This window comes from Coptis chinensis, chromosome 3 (genome assembly GCF_015680905.1).
Source record: "Coptis chinensis isolate HL-2020 chromosome 3, ASM1568090v1, whole genome shotgun sequence".
Classification (NCBI taxonomy): domain Eukaryota; kingdom Viridiplantae; phylum Streptophyta; class Magnoliopsida; order Ranunculales; family Ranunculaceae; genus Coptis; species Coptis chinensis.
This window is the reverse complement of record NC_141458.1, coordinates 122,600,166-122,616,039: the sequence shown is the minus strand read 5'-3', so window position 1 is coordinate 122,616,039 and position 15,874 is coordinate 122,600,166. Positions and strand designations below refer to the sequence as shown.

At 34.0% G+C, this 15,874-nt stretch overlaps 2 protein-coding genes across 2 annotated transcripts; one reads left to right on the top strand and one right to left on the bottom strand.

The window, feature by feature from the left end:
• The first annotated feature begins 3,877 nt into the window (after positions 1-3,877).
• Positions 3,878-7,985, top strand: LOC147513997 (putative pectinesterase/pectinesterase inhibitor 34). The gene is made up of 3 exons (XM_086597372.1): positions 3,878-5,136; positions 6,869-7,005; positions 7,162-7,985. The coding sequence occupies exons 1-3, from the start codon at positions 4,232-4,234 to the stop codon at positions 7,857-7,859; spliced, it is 1,740 nt and encodes a 579-aa protein (XP_086453498.1). The 5' UTR covers positions 3,878-4,231; the 3' UTR covers positions 7,860-7,985.
• Positions 7,986-14,538: 6,553 nt separating this feature from the next.
• On the bottom strand, positions 14,539-15,527 carry LOC147513996 (uncharacterized). Its single transcript, XM_086597370.1, has one exon. The coding sequence runs from the start codon at positions 15,216-15,218 to the stop codon at positions 14,634-14,636; it is 585 nt and encodes a 194-aa protein (XP_086453496.1). The 5' UTR covers positions 15,219-15,527; the 3' UTR covers positions 14,539-14,633.
• Between the last annotated feature and the right edge of the window lie 347 nt (positions 15,528-15,874).

The following is a 15,874-nucleotide window of genomic DNA, read 5'->3' as shown; positions in this document are numbered from 1 at the left end:
TCGAATAAAATAGTTAAAACAATGACTAGAGCGAATATGGAGGTTTAGTGGGTACGCGTATTTAATATAGAGTCCATGCCTTTAATAGAATTAATAGACACAGCAATGCATCTTATTTTAGTGTGATCAATTAATATTGCTCACATGGCGAGCTTTTAAACATTAATTCATTAATTCATTAATTCCCTCACCCGCGTATGACATAAGTAACAACGATTTCTATTTTCTTTTTCTCTACTTAATACATCTCTTAAATTTTTGGTCAGGAATTCAATGATTGATAATTATTAACATTAGTTTATAGAGTTGATTTAGCAATGTTTTCTTATTTGAGATTTTGAGGTCGTATAAAATTTCTTTGTCAGATGTTGATTGATTTATTAAAATTGTGTTGTATTAGAAAACTTCTTAAGATTAAGAGTTTATGTTGTATTATGAAACTTCTTGTGACTAATTAAGCTAGAAATTGGGCTCTAGACACTTTCTTTAGTGTGTTTTTTGTCTAGAGAAAGATCAATATTATCTTTTGATTCTACTCCAATTTTAGCAACACGTCATTTTTTGGGTATATTAATTGTTTTTAAAATTTCTTATTTCTCTTTTTTACCGTTTCATTTGTAACTGCCAATTTCTTCCACAAATAAATAATACTAAAATCTAATGTGCTTTCGGTGTAGGGTGTGTGTGTCAATCGAGACCACTCATCGAGGCAAAGATGCGTGTGTATTGCTCCAAGATGTATTGCAATCAAATAATACAATTGTCTTAAAAAAAAAACATTTGTCCTTTCATTGATTTGAATTACATCAAACAAAGTTTTAAACATCTTTATTCAAAATTATCAGAGATGCATTTTAAATTGTTAAAGTTGTATTGAAATTAGTTGTAATCAACATACATTTTTTCCGTTTTTGAAGTTGATGTTTTCCATATTGTTTTGGTCTCTCCAAAAATTCATTTTACTTTTAATTGGAATTTTATAGATTTCGAATGAATTTTAGTTATTTTGATTAACCCACTACTCTTTTGGTAATTGATTTAGTGGTTTCTAGTTGGCTTATTTAGTTGGGACTAATAAAAGAGGTCAAAATTGTAAAAATTAGTCTAAAATTTGAGACAGACGTTAAATTTCAGTTTTTATAGAGGAAAAACAAAAAAAAAAATTTGTTATTTCATCTAAACTTAAGAAATTTGCGTATGTGTACCTATACCTAATTTTCTAATTAATTAAGAGTATTTACGTGGCGTATCTATGTCTCAAGAATGCGCCATCTAGAAAAGAGACTGTCCACGTAAGATTTAGACTGTCTCTATATTTTAATATAGAGAGGTGATAGGTTTGAAGTATTGAAGGCATGGACTCTGTCTTTAGTGCCATTTGACGAAAATAGCTTACAGGAGACTTCTAAATCCGATACTATTTGTTGTTATTTGGGGACTTGATTTGTCGGTGTAGCATTTGAGCACATGGAATGTTGTTGAAAATTTTCCAAACTGTTTTTTTTTTCTTCAAGTATGCACCGAGAAGTTTCATGGCTGCAGTTAGAGTACATGGCGAAAAAACCATTTGGGGCTTATCCGCTTATGTTTCACACGTAATACAAAATGTTGTTTTGGCCTTTTGGGCATAACCGCATAAGTACTAGACAATCTCACATCTCCTGTCTCAAAGTTTCAAAAATCAAATATTCGAGAGTGGTCAACATGTAAATTGGCTAAAGTGCTAAAACTTGCTCACTAGTTTCTGGGAATTCGACAGAATAGCTTTGCAAACATTTTTTGCCTATATATATAATTTCAAGTTCAACACATACCAACCACATACATGCTTATACTACACTTTATACGACAACTCGGCTAAACTCACTTTGCGTTTGTGACAGTATAATTTAATCTTTTCATAACATAGTACAATTTATAAACTATGAGGCACTTGTCAACAAAGGTTCTCTTATAGCCTAACCGCGTGTATGTCTCAAAAGTACTTTTTATTTAAAAGGAAACAAAGATAGCTTTTTAATATTATTTTTTAAATTCTTTCAAACAAAGAAAAAGCGTTGCCACACTACCACAGTGATACACTAACATATCTGTCCATGCAATTACTTTAAACAACTGCACCTGAAAATTAAACTGGTGTTACAATGGTATAAACTACAGCTAATGAAATAATTAACAATTAAAATGGTGTTAATTAATTAACTTTCAGATGTAAAACCATGATATGTGTTACTATGAATCTATGATTAGTGAATATCAAAGGTGAGAAGAATACACACCGAACTTAATTCTAAGGTCAAAAGTGGAATTCGAATATCTTACACTATATATTTGCAAAACCGTGTGAGAAAGAGCATGGGCCTCTTCTTTGTCGTTCACTTTTTGGTGGCTTTCCAAGAGGCCGGCTCCTTTCTTGTGAAGATTTAAAGTCTCTACCACTGTTTGGAAAACAGTCCCAAATAATTTTTATTGTCCCACTGAGTTTCATAACCATTTATTAGATTAAATTAATTGATAGAAATCATTTATTAAGGGACTGATAATTATCAAACAATAACTTGACTATTTGAGTCACTTTTAATTTTGATAATAGTATATTTTGATAATTAGTATTTTTTTCATAAGATTATTTGAGTCGCTATTAGAGTCACTTGATTTTGTTCCTTTCATTCACACTGAATGATCAAAGCAACTGTCAATATATCATTTTCAGTATGAACCTTTAACAGATTATTGTTCCCAAGCTAAAGAATGTGCCATGTGCCGTCCAAATGATTTATGTTGGAGTCCCCATAAATAGCACTAGAACTATGTGATTATCGTGCTTATGTCTATTTCCATTATTGGTCACATTATATTATTTATCTACAACTAAAAGAAAATATTAAATTAACGGGGGCAATATTATCATAGGGAAAAGAGGTATGTAAATACTATGTTTGTTGTAAATTCACATACATTTGCAAAGAATTGCACGTGCAGTGGATTGGGATTAGAGACTATGGGAAGAAAGCTTTCAAAGGGAAACCTTTATCAAAGAGATGAGCCAAATTACTATATTTTTTTTGGTTCATGGAATATATCCCCATATCGATTTTTGCTTTATTCGTTGAAAAGTTATAATTTCCCCATGCGTCTAACCTAAAGAAAAACTCAGAGACCCTCAGTGGCTCAGTAGCAACAGAAATGCCGGCACATGGTTACTTGTATTCTTATAAATACTTTTGTGTTTTTTTTTTGGTAAATACTTTTGTGTTTTGAGCAACAAATTTCGAGAGAGTTTGCAAAATGGCAGTGTAATGTTTTTTTCAATTTTAAAAAAACAAGGAAAAAAAAAAAAATAGCTATTAAATGCAAAGGACTAATTTTTTACTTAATTAGAATCATTTTAAAATAATATTTTTGGTAAAGCGATCTGATTAACTTGCTCATGACTCATGCTCAATGCTACGTTTTGGCTATTTGGTAAAAAAGTTTAAATTAAGTCTGAAAAAACATATATAGGTAAAATGGTAGATCAAGTGCCATATGATATGATCCATTATCCACTCCACCAGTTTATGCCACCTACTGATACATTTTGAAATTTTGTTTAATTTTTTTTATGATTTATTGTTTCTAAAATTATGCTTTCTCTACTTTTTGATGGTCCAATTTCAAGAGATTGATATCTTGGCAACTGTCAAGTACGTAGTGCTCTCAAATAGTTCGACACAACTCCTTTAACTTATCCTTGTTTTTGTTCCATTCAACTTGGTTCTGCAAGCTGATCCCATCCTCTGTTTCCCCGAAGTTTCAATATTGATGGACAGCTTAAAAAAATCATAAAATGCACAAAATTTTGTTACAAAAGCATAGGACAAATTTGTACAATTGTACATATCCCAATTGTGCGTGAGTTTCTTTCGTCATTTTATTAATTTAATCCATTTTTCTCGGTTCTCTTTTTTTCCTTAAAAAATGAATGTCCACAAAATATATTTAATTTCTGAAAACAGAAAATTTATAACCAGTGGCGAGTGACAACTAGTATGTATGTAGTGTGCGTTTTATTCATAAAGATTTATAGTAGAATACAGCTAAACTCTTAAAGAGCTTAAGACATGGACTTCACACCAGCTCCCATTAATATCTCCTCACTTCCCCTACCACCTTTGCATTTATATACACCACCTCTCCTCTTCCTTCCCTCTCATTCTTTCATTATCTTTCTCTCCAAAGACAACAAAACATGGATCATACAAGAGTTGATTTCTCCGAGTCAATATCGATGATACCAGTTTCATCACTATCTACAACTACAAAAAGAAGCCATAAGCTCATTATCTTCTCTTCACTCTCTTTAGTCTTGGTACTCACCACCCTTGTCTCAGCCAGTTTTCTCATTCATTCACGAACAGGGTTATCAGTTAGCCCGACTCATATAAAAACCACCAGGGCAATTTCCAATACATGTGGCCAAACTAAGTACCCGAGTTTATGTTCCAACTCACTTGTCAATGCCAAAAACACGTCACAACTCGTTCACATTTCACTAAACACCACTCTAAATCGTATTAGCATGGCCTTGTACGGTGCATCAGCGATAACTAATGTACAAATGGAGACACTTGTAAGGTCAGCATACGAAGATTGTATAGAACTGTTGGAAGATTCAGTGGATCATCTTTCACGTTCTATAAATTCACTCGGGCCATCAAATAAAGGGTCACGAGATGATGTGTTGACATGGTTGAGTGCTGCATTGACGAATCAAGACACGTGTATGGAGGGATTTGAAGGAACAAGTGGGACCGTGAAAGATCATATGGTTGAGAACTTAAGAGATGTTTCGGAACTTGTGAGCGATTCTTTGGCGATATATTCCGTTTCGAGTAAAGATGAAGAATTTTCTGGCATTCCAATAGAAAACCGAAAGCGAAAATTGTTGGAAAGTAAGGAGGAAAATGGTGGTGAATTTCCGGGGTGGTTGAGGAAGAGAGAGCGTAGGTTGTTGAATTTGCCCGCAGCAATGATTCAAGCTGATATAGTGGTGTCTAAGGACGGAAATGGGACGTATAAAACGATTGCGGAGGCGATTAAAGCGGCTCCTCAACTTAGCAATCGCCGTACTATTATATACGTAAAGGCTGGAAGGTATTCATATTTTCTTTTTTTTTTTTTTTTCTTTTTGTATTTGTTCACGATAGCGAATTTGTAGACAGATTTGTCCACAAACAGCAGCTTCTCATTGGTCCAAATATTTTATGAGCCAAATAAACAATTTTTTTGGGCAGGTAAATAATTTTTATGGGCAGCCTCTCCACCCATTAGTACATAAGGTCTTGTGGACAACAAATAGTTGTATGTCCACAAAATTACTCTGTTTGTTCACAATCATTAGTGCCTGCATAGTTATATGAACTATCAAAAAAAAATTAGTGCCTGCATAGTGGCGCGTCTAGAAGTTCCGTACTCCTTTTCACTTAGAACATTAGCAAGCACAATACATGTCAGGCGTAATTGTTATTATTGTTCTTGGAAATGTGGTTTATACTTTAATACTAAAGTTTGTTACTATTGTTTTTGTGAATGTGGTACGTTAGTAGTAAAGTATGCTATGATTGTTTTAAAAATACTTTCAAGTAGTAAGTTTGTTATAAAAGAAAAGGGTAATTTTTAAAATGAAACAAAAGTAACTTAAGATCGAGAAGATATAGTAAATCAAAAGCACCCGTCCAATATGTCTTTTTGAGTTTTGGATTAATCTTGTAGTAAACTTAATGGCTTTTTTTTTTTTTTTTTTTATAAAACCTTCATACATTATATTAAAATAGTTAGTTAGTTAGAGAGGCTACATATATATAGGATACAACTTCTTTAATTGGTAGTGATGTTCCTTTAAATTTAGACTTTAGGCTCCTCGAATAATTGCTCATCTTGTCTTTAGAGTTTTCTAAATGGATGAGAATATTAGGCACGTAGGTAGGCAGATTCATATCGTCATATGACCTTTTTCTTAATGAGTCGACTACTTGATTCATCACACAAAGTAACAATTTACAAACTCAAAATAACAAACTTGTACGATAGATATAGTAGGTACAGTCCACAACTCCACATTGATTTATTATATAATTTCGTTTTATATCACTTAACCTGTTAACGTAAACAAGAACAGAAAGTATGGATGGTTCTACTGACATAAGCAAGAAAAATATACATACTAACAATTTCGAGTATTGTCGTTAAATGTGGCTAGTTTTTAGTTGCTATATAGAGATGAATCTCTATCATACACTAATACACTATATGACTTAATAGAGATTTTAGTTAGCGGTCACAAAACTAATGCCTAGTTTACAAAAATATATTTATTTGTCTAAAGTGGTAGACGCAACAACAGAAGTATAAATTATTATCAACAAAAGACAAAACCCCAATAGTTTGAAACTCAACGATTAGTTGACTTGGCTGAAGGACCATTACAAAAAGATTGATAAAAAATGGCTGAATTCTCTTTGCTAAATTGTTGCTTTGCGTCGGTGAAGTTATGAACGGCCCAAACATTTTGACTCAATGTGCCAAAAGAATTTATGTCCTCTTTTAGAACTGTCGTCGTGCAAAGTTTCTTCAAAGTCTTTGTCGATGACAGCGAATTCTTTAGTCTAATATCATGGACGACAGCATGTCTCCTTATCCGTGGTCTTTTCAAATCTGCCCTTTATCCCAAGTAATCCATCATGAAGTATGTATTAAGCAAATATTGGGCCTACTCCACGATTAATTTTTTTGTATTTCTTTTTACTAGATTTTTCAATCCACAAGGACCTGGAAAAATTGATCGAGTTGTAAATGAGATTTTTAAGTTAATTATTTTTACTTTCAGGTATGAAGAGAACAATTTGAAGGTAGGAAGGAAGAAGACTAATTTGATGTTCATAGGTGATGGAAAAGGTCTAACTTTCATCTCAGGTGGAAGGAGTGTTTACGACAATATTACCACTTTCCGTACTGCTTCATTTGGTAAAACTTTCGACATCTCGTTTATCCAATCAATAGTTTTTTTTTTTCTATCTAATCCATAGTAAATCAGTTTATATGTATGTATGTGGACATGGATATAGAGTCCATGTTGTTGTGGGAATTGAGCAAACTGACCCAATCTACGTTTCTTATTAGCTGCAAGTGGCGCTGGATTCATTGCAAAGGACATAACATTTGTGAACTGGGCCGGCCCATCAAAGCATCAAGCAGTGGCCCTCCGTGTGGGTGCAGATCACGCAGTTATATATCGTTGCAACATTATTGGATACCAAGACACATTATACGTACACTCAAATCGTCAGTTTTTTCGCGAGTGCGATGTCTATGGTACTGTTGATTTTATTTTCGGCAACGCAGCCGTTGTTTTTCAGAATTGTAGTCTATATGCTCGCAAGCCCATGGCCTTCCAAAAAAATACCATTACAGCTCAAAACCGAAAGGACCCAAACCAAAATACTGGGATCTCAATCCATAGCTGTCGAATAGTTGCAACACCAGATCTCCAAGCCAGCAGAAGCAACTTCTCGACGTATCTTGGTCGTCCATGGAAATTATATTCAAGAACTGTTTATTTGCAGTCGTTCATTGACAACCATGTACATCCACGAGGTTGGTTAGAGTGGAATGCGACCTTTGCACTCGATACATTGTACTACGGTGAGTACATGAACTATGGCCCTGGTGGGGCTGTAGGGCAGCGTGTTGCTTGGCCAGGTTATCGTGTCATCACCTTATTGGAGGAGGCAGACAAGTTCACCGTCGGGAAATTTATATATGGAACGTCGTGGTTACCATCAACTGGAGTAGCCTTCTTAGCCGGACTATCAATATGAATTTGTGAACAATTTCCTAAGTACCAATGTAAAGTCATACTTGTATCAATTTGTAAGAACAAAATTATTTCTTTCTGCTACCTTATGCATTTGATTATAACAAGAATATATAGTTTTCATAGAAAATGAGTGTGTCATCAAATTTGCTTGGAAACATTCCGTTCATGGGTTGGTAAGAAGAGAGGGACATGAAGAGTTGAAGATCAGTCTAGCTCATAAAACCAGACGCCCTGGGCTGGGGTACCTTAGCCGGTACGCTTGATCAAGAATGACCAACATTACATAATGAACAGGCCCACCAACTCACATGCTACACCTCTGATTCACGTACAAAATGGTTCTGATCCTGCAGTTGTGTGACCTACCCATGTGGTTTATATCCCTGCTGAGCACGACAACATTCAATTTCAAACCAGCAATTCGGGCATTAACAGACCTTAGGTTGGGTGGTCATGTAGACCTGTTCTAGCTAAACCACGGTGACGATTTTGATTTGGAGAATTTAAACATGTACTAACAGTAATGTCGTTCAATGAAGGAGCGGATTAGCTGCACTAGATAGATATGAATTATGATGCTCAGTTATCATTTGTCCCCTTATACAATTCTTCTTTCTGGAAGGATTTTCAATTATGCATGTTTGTAGCTTTCTCATTTTGTGGCTGTTCACCGAGTACTGAAGTTGTTCATGTTATGCATGTGTGTCAGTGTGTGGACTGTATAATAGCCTGTCGGTGGTGTCGTTGGAAATAAATAATCGATAAACTTACATTTACGTCTTACTAAATATATGTTCAAGATGAATCTCAGCATTCAGGGCAGTGGTCCAGCTGTCCAGGAATTTGAGTGGTGAGAGAATAAGAGGTAGATCTATTGATGCATGATAAATTGATATGCAAGTATCAAGTATGCAATTAAGCAAGGCTTTGCATTAAAAAAAATAAAAAAATAGGCAAGGCTTTTTCAGTATGATCTTTCTTTCAGTATTAAACCACAAATTATCAAGATTTTTGTACTACAGGAAAGGTTTTCAACAAGGCTATATCGTACGTATCTTCTAAGATCTTACTATTTAGAAACGATGAATTTCTCGTGACATAACTTGGACAGGCGTGGGCCTCATCTTAGTAATTTATCCTGAGGGTAGTTTGGGTCGGGATTGCTCATAATGGTCCTCTGCACCGACCCATATATTTTCTTTCCACCATCTCTGAATGGACTCAGGTCTGTCAAAACGTCCCCTAAAAGATATTAGGGGGAGAGAGAGATTTGTTTGCTTGCTGTTGGCTGTTGCACACTTTAACACTTGCACAATACCAGATGTAGTGAAGTCCTTTTTTTTTTTTTTTTGGATAAAGTGCAATATATTAACTCATAACGAATTAGGAACAGAGTCTGCATCTAGCATACACTTCGGAAGATGCTGCATATCCAACTGGTGGCATGCCCACCCAACTAGCTGATGCGCATTCCCATTGTAAATTCTACCAATCCTCATAATGAACTAGGAACAGTCTGCATCTAGTGAAGTCCGTCTAAAAGTAAAACTGTAAATAGTTTGGACTTTTGTTTATTTCGGATATTATTCTTTGCAAACAATACATCTAGCCCAAAGCTATGGGGCTGCAAAGCCTGCAAATAGCCGTGTCCATACCATTATAGGCCCGTTGCTCGGATCAGGTCACTGTTTCTGGGTGCTAACCTCTGTAATGGGTCTTCAACTTGGTTATGACCTTACATCTATGAAAAGATTAGTGCCGAAAATATTGGCGATATATATTAGAATTTGGAGTATACGATATGGAAATATTATGATATATCAGATAAATATATTGATATAATTTTGAACTAATATATATCGGATTTTCCGAGATATTAATACATATTGACCGACATATCCGATATATATAATTGACTTTGTTGATTTTGACTGATTTTTTTATTAATATTTTAGATATATATTGGCAATATATACAATATTTGTTGATATATCAATATACACAAAATAATTTTGACCCATCAACAAAAAGACATATATCTCCGATATTTTTGTACACAAAATATTGTCCAACCTTTGAAATTTTAGGCCTTAGAAAAAAATAAACCAAGTTCCTGGTTTCAACATCTGATTTCCAATTTTCATTCAACAATTTTTCATCAAGGTCAGTCATTCCACAACAGAGAAAACAAAACAATTCCTACTCCATTTTATCTTACTGAAGAATCCTAATAAGAATAAAGATCCATTCAATAATTTCAATTAAGGTTTCATTTAGGGCAAGCAAATTTGTTTCGAGCGATTCCTCTTTTTCTTTCAGCTCTTTAAAGATTCATTCATTGTATTTAAAAAATTAACAGTTAAGAAATGCTTGCTATAAAATGTGTTAACAGGTCAGAAAGTCCAGGCCCAAGTCAAAGTTATTCAGCAAAGCACACTTTCCTTTGGACTCATCTCTTAATTCCTAAACAAAAGCAAATCTCCACTAACTAAAGGTACACAACCTTTTCTCACTTTAAACTATTTATAAACCCTACTTTGTCTAAGTAGAATAATCAGCCTTGGCTCTAGTCTCAAACTCTCAATATCATATTCACCACTCAACAGTGTTATATTACTAGACAAAATGACAATTTACCAATCATATTCCATGCTCCAGGCACAGCAGACAGTAGGGTAAAATTTTCTAGGTATGACACTAAAGTACTTCTCTCTCTCTGGGTAAACTTTTTTAAAGTAAAAGAGCATTCCAAATTCAAGGACGTATCCAATACAAATTCAATTACTCACACAATAACAATATATGAATATCAAAGAGATGAGAGAAAACACAATTAAATCATCATTAATATATATTCTTGAACCTGACCATGGTGTTACAAAACTATAAACTCAACTTTCTCTCATAACCTTACGTCATTGACATACCCAATATATATAAGTATATAACTAACCAAAACAACCAAAGTAGCAACTTCCTATCTCACGGGTTACTAAAACTAATAACATGTTGGAGTCAACTATGGAAACGTCTAATTTAAACTTAGTTCCTCTACCAATATTACAATCAACTACAACTTCTAATTTAATTAAAACTTCTTAATAGATGACTTTAGATCCTCAATTTATAATTCCAACAGCCTCCTTTAAATTGAGATCTAGTGACAAGCACCAAATCTCACTAATTTCTCAATCTTTTACTAATTTCTAAAAACTTCAACTTGATAAACATATTATTTAAATTGAGATTTTGAAACGTACTTCATTCTTAAGAATGTCTTCCCATGAATTTGAAAACCTCTTTGAATTGTGTCGTTCCAGTATAAATTTGTACTGTTTCAATCTTGGCTTGAACCGGTTTCAACTATGCTTGCCAACTCTTTTAACCAATCTAGATCTTGATAGGTTCTTCCCTTTTACACTCTTACTCTTCCCACGACAGATAGACGGAACTCTTCTTGTATCTTCACAATTTTGGTATGTACTGATTACGATCTTGTTTGCATACTCTAGATACAACTAAAACTTTTATATAATTCTCTCACTTTTCAACCTTGTACTTTTTTCTATTTTGTTTACGAACCTTTTGTACTAATTTGACTCTCAAACAATTCTCTCATTTTTCAGGCTTGTAACAATGTTGCTTGTGTAGATTTTTTACCAACCTAGATTTCATACCATTCACCTTCCTCTTTTGTTTGTGTTTTTTCTTTTGCACATGTTTGACGCCAATTACCATTTTGTCACAAAACAAAACTCAATAAGTTTCATTGTCTCAATTTTCTCATCTCTATGGATTTTCCCTATCATATCTACGATCAGGGGTCCTAGTCGAATTCCTAAAATAGAGACCTAATTTTACACCGGATAAATTAAAACTTAAAAAAAATTATATTTGTAGGTGGATTACTATGATTGGTAATGTTGCTATTATAGAAGCTTGAATTGTTGAACATGGTAATGGTGTGTGAAATTTATAAATGTGTGTCAAATGGACTTATATTTTGGGGCCTTTTTGGGGTCAAAATTTGGAGGGCCCAGACCCCCCTGTGTGAACTGTCCTCAGGGCCGCCTGTCTATGATCATATTTTATTCTTCATATACTATTTCAATGTTTTTTTTTTTTTTTTCTTCTCCTCCTCCTTCTTTTATTTCTTCATCTTTATCTTCTTCTTATTCTCTTCCCAATTAGGTTTTCCCCTATTAAATGGGAAATTAGGGTCTCCCAAATACACACAAAAAAAACACGCATGTCCTACCCATCTAGTGGGAGGAAAATCCTAATTGACTTCATCTAGTGGGGGTAATACTAGTTAACCCTAAAACTATAAACTCAACTTTCTCTCATAACCACCTTACATCCTTGGCATACCTAATATATATATATAACTAACCAAAACAACCATATCTCACGAGTTACTAAAAGTCTAAAACTAATAACATTAGGGCATCTCCAATGGTTTGGTAAGATACACCTCCACCTAGGCAAATGAAGGTGCAATTGGGGATTTTACATCTAATTGTATACTATTAATAATCTATAAATGACAATCTATCTTAATGAAAAAAGTGTAAAAAATATATGTTTAAAGTTATAGTACAAAAGCCCACCTTTAATTTTTTTCATCTTCTTCACAAATAAAAATAACTAAATAAAGTGCGATGATTTTTTTTTCTCTATAATTCCAAATTTTTTAAATAACACACTTTAAGATTAAAAACAAGAGTTTTTGAAATTTAGATGTAAAACTACTATACAGTTTACACCCCCATTGGAAATGCTCTTAGAGACTTTAAACTTAGTTTCCTCTACCAATATTACAACCAACTATAACTTCTAATTTAATTAAAACTTTTTAATAGATAACTTTATATCCTCAATTTATAATTCCAACAACCGCTTTTAAATTGAGATTTCGAAATGCGGTCATTCCTAAGCACATCTTCATCTTGATAAACATATCTATTTTCAACGGCTCCATTATGATGAATGCTACTTGACATCCTACTGGACTAAATTCCCTGCATAGGTAATGTCATACTTGCACTTTTCTTCCACATATTTACTCTTCCCATAAATTTGAAAACCTCTTTGAATTGTCGTTTCCAGTATAAACTTGTACTGCTTCAATCTTGGCTTTAACCGGTTTCAACTATGCTTACTAACTCTTTTAACTAATAACACGTGGGACTATAGCTATGAAAACGTCCAGTTTAAAAAACTTCAAAAAAGTCAAACGATATATATATTAAATATTTATTCTCGGCAATTATAAAAGTTTTTAATAAAATTCGAATATATCAGAATTTTTGAATGATTCGGTGGATATATATCAAAATATGGTTATCGGGCTTAAAATACCAATTATATATCGAATTATATATCAGATATAAGGAGCGATATTAAATCCATGTTCCTGATTATTTTTCAGCTGAATAAAATTCTATTTTAAAATAAAAACATTATATACTTATATATCAAAATTTTAAATGTAAAATATACACTTTTTTTAAACATGTATATTCTTCCCATAAATTTGAAAACCTCTTTGAATTGTGTCGTTCCAGTATAAACGTGTACTGCTTCAATCTTGGCTTTAACCGGTTTCAACTTTCAACTATGCTTACCAACTCTTTTAACTAATAACATGTGGGATTCAACTATGGAAACGTCCCATTTAAACTTAGTTTCCTCGACCACTATTACAACCAACTACAACTTCAAATTTAATTAAAACTTCTTAATATATAACTTTAGATCTCAATTTATAATTCCAACAAAGGAAAACAATAATCCAAAGATGCATATTTTGTGACTGATAATCAACAAGCAACGATGCTCGCTAAATGTAGCAGTGAGCCAAAAATGGGTATGTAGGGTTCCAGTCCTCAAATAAAGGCGCATTTCCCGCTTCTTTTGAGACATTTCTCACTACTTCCTTCCATGATTGGAACCGTTCCCCAATGTGAACATAGGACCAAAATACTGACTCAATCATCAATGATCACTGACCACTTTAGACATCCCCATTAATAGTTACAAACTTTACAATAAACAAGCCAAGATTAACATTAACTTCAGCTCCATCCTGTTAACTAATATGAGCTGTGCCCCAGTGTTTTGACAAATCGAACCAAGCTTGAAGCGCTGAGCAGATTTTAGGCTTGTGGCTCGTGAGCTTGTCTAACACTCTAACCGAGCAAGGTTCGAAATCCACACAAACTACACTTACCAGACACAGCAATCCGAAACTAAAAATTAATGCCGAGTCCAATGGTGCATCACTTTCTATCTCCATTCCACAAAAAAAGTGTTTTGAAAATGGCAAGTCAATTTTGGTGTCCAATAGTTGGGACCATTCTACACCATATCGACCGGCGCAGAATAAAAAATAAATAAATACATTCCACGCCACTTGAAGTGGTGTCGTTTGGGATTTTACAAACCACGCCACTTCAAATGACGCGGTATGAAATTGAAAAATACATTCCACGCCACTTCAAGTGGCGCCGGCGCCGGCGCCGTTTGGGCTTTTACAAACTAACCCCTCAATATTACTCTTATATATAGAGAGTTATATAGAGATAAAAGGCAAAAACCACCGTCGCTCCCTCCACTTTTGAAGGAATGGAGAGCCATTGCACCCAACCTAAATTAAATCAAACCAAACACAGTAATAGTGAGTCAGAACAACTAAAATCTACAAGTTAATTGGGGTTTGGAATTAAAACCTCCAAAATTTAACAACAAACAAAAAAAAAACACATGAAAATTGTCAACAGTGAAACCCAACAACTGATCCATCACTAACATAAATTGAAACCCTACACAAAATACTAGTCTCCACATGATGAGTAAAAAAATGGAAAACTCTAACTCTCCCCGCCATACTCATCCTCGAATCAATTTCCAAAGTCGGCCCCAACCTAATCCCACTAACAACCCCATCATTCACCGGTTGTGGTTGTTGTTGTTGTTGTAGTGGAAACGACTGAACAGAAAAAGTAGCCATCATATACTGAGTTCTACCAGCATCAATTTTCCCAGCTGGAATAAACATGAAACCAACTTGACTACCAGAATACACTAGTTGAAGTGAACTGTCGAAGTGAGTGAACTCAGCTTTGTTTGGGTTTCTAACGGAAGTATATTGAGAAAAGACAAAGTTAACGGTGCCGTTAGTGATGGAGAAAGATGGTAATTGAACTGAGTTGACGGAGAGTTTTGGATCTTTGGGTTTGAAGATGGTGAAAAAAACTATTAGGATTACAATGGCTATGAAGATTAGGAAAATTGTTGCTACGATACATGATGCTAAATTTGTACGGCCAGATGATCTTTTGTGGGGTTTGTTGGCCATCTCGATGAATCAACAGTGGCAATTTCGTAACTTTAAGGAAATAAATATAAGATCAGTGAAAAGAGGGGAGAGAAAAGAGAGAAGGGAGTGTTTGGTGTTATGTTTTTGGAGTTTTATAAGTTTTATATACGTGGAAACGAAGAAAAGGTGGAGAGAGGGGGACGACCGTCTGAACTCTGCAAGTGTGTAAGAGGTAGCACGTGGTATAGAAACAACTTGTGATCTAAGGATCAGAAGTTTCAGAACCAACATGTGTGAAAACTGAAAAAACTAGACTTATTTATTGGGTTTTTATTTATCAGAAAATATATATTGATATACATTATATGATGGATTTACAGTTTAACATTACAAAACCAAAATTAAAATAATGTTGGGTGATTTTGAACTACTGGGCACAAAAAATTGCTAATTCAAGCAATGTCAATTTAAAGCATTAAAGTTGGCGGTCTCTGGGCACTGGTAGCATTTGTGGTGCCCAACTGACTCGTTTAGCCCAAGTCATTTAAAAAAACGGTGGACCGACTAAGCAGGTTTAGGCGGACCAATTAGGCAGGTCTAGGCGGTCCAGTCATTTTTTTTTTAATGATTAAATATAAAAATTAAAACCGTGTAGATTTAAAATTGAATGAGTTTAAAAACTAAAGTCTAATGTA

What these genes read in the sequence shown, in the direction of transcription:
- LOC147513996 (XM_086597370.1), bottom strand. Translation starts at nt 15,218, where the DNA reads ATGGCCAACAAACCCCACAAAAGATCATCTGGCCGTACAAATTTAGCA.
- LOC147513997 (XM_086597372.1), top strand. Translation starts at nt 4,232, where the DNA reads ATGGATCATACAAGAGTTGATTTCTCCGAGTCAATATCGATGATACCA. An exon ending in ATATACGTAAAGGCTGGAAG is followed by an intron (nt 5,137 to 6,868) that starts GTATTCATATTT and finishes TTTTACTTTCAG; the next exon opens with GTATGAAGAGAACAATTTGA. An exon ending in TTTCCGTACTGCTTCATTTG is followed by an intron (nt 7,006 to 7,161) that starts GTAAAACTTTCG and finishes GTTTCTTATTAG; the next exon opens with CTGCAAGTGGCGCTGGATTC.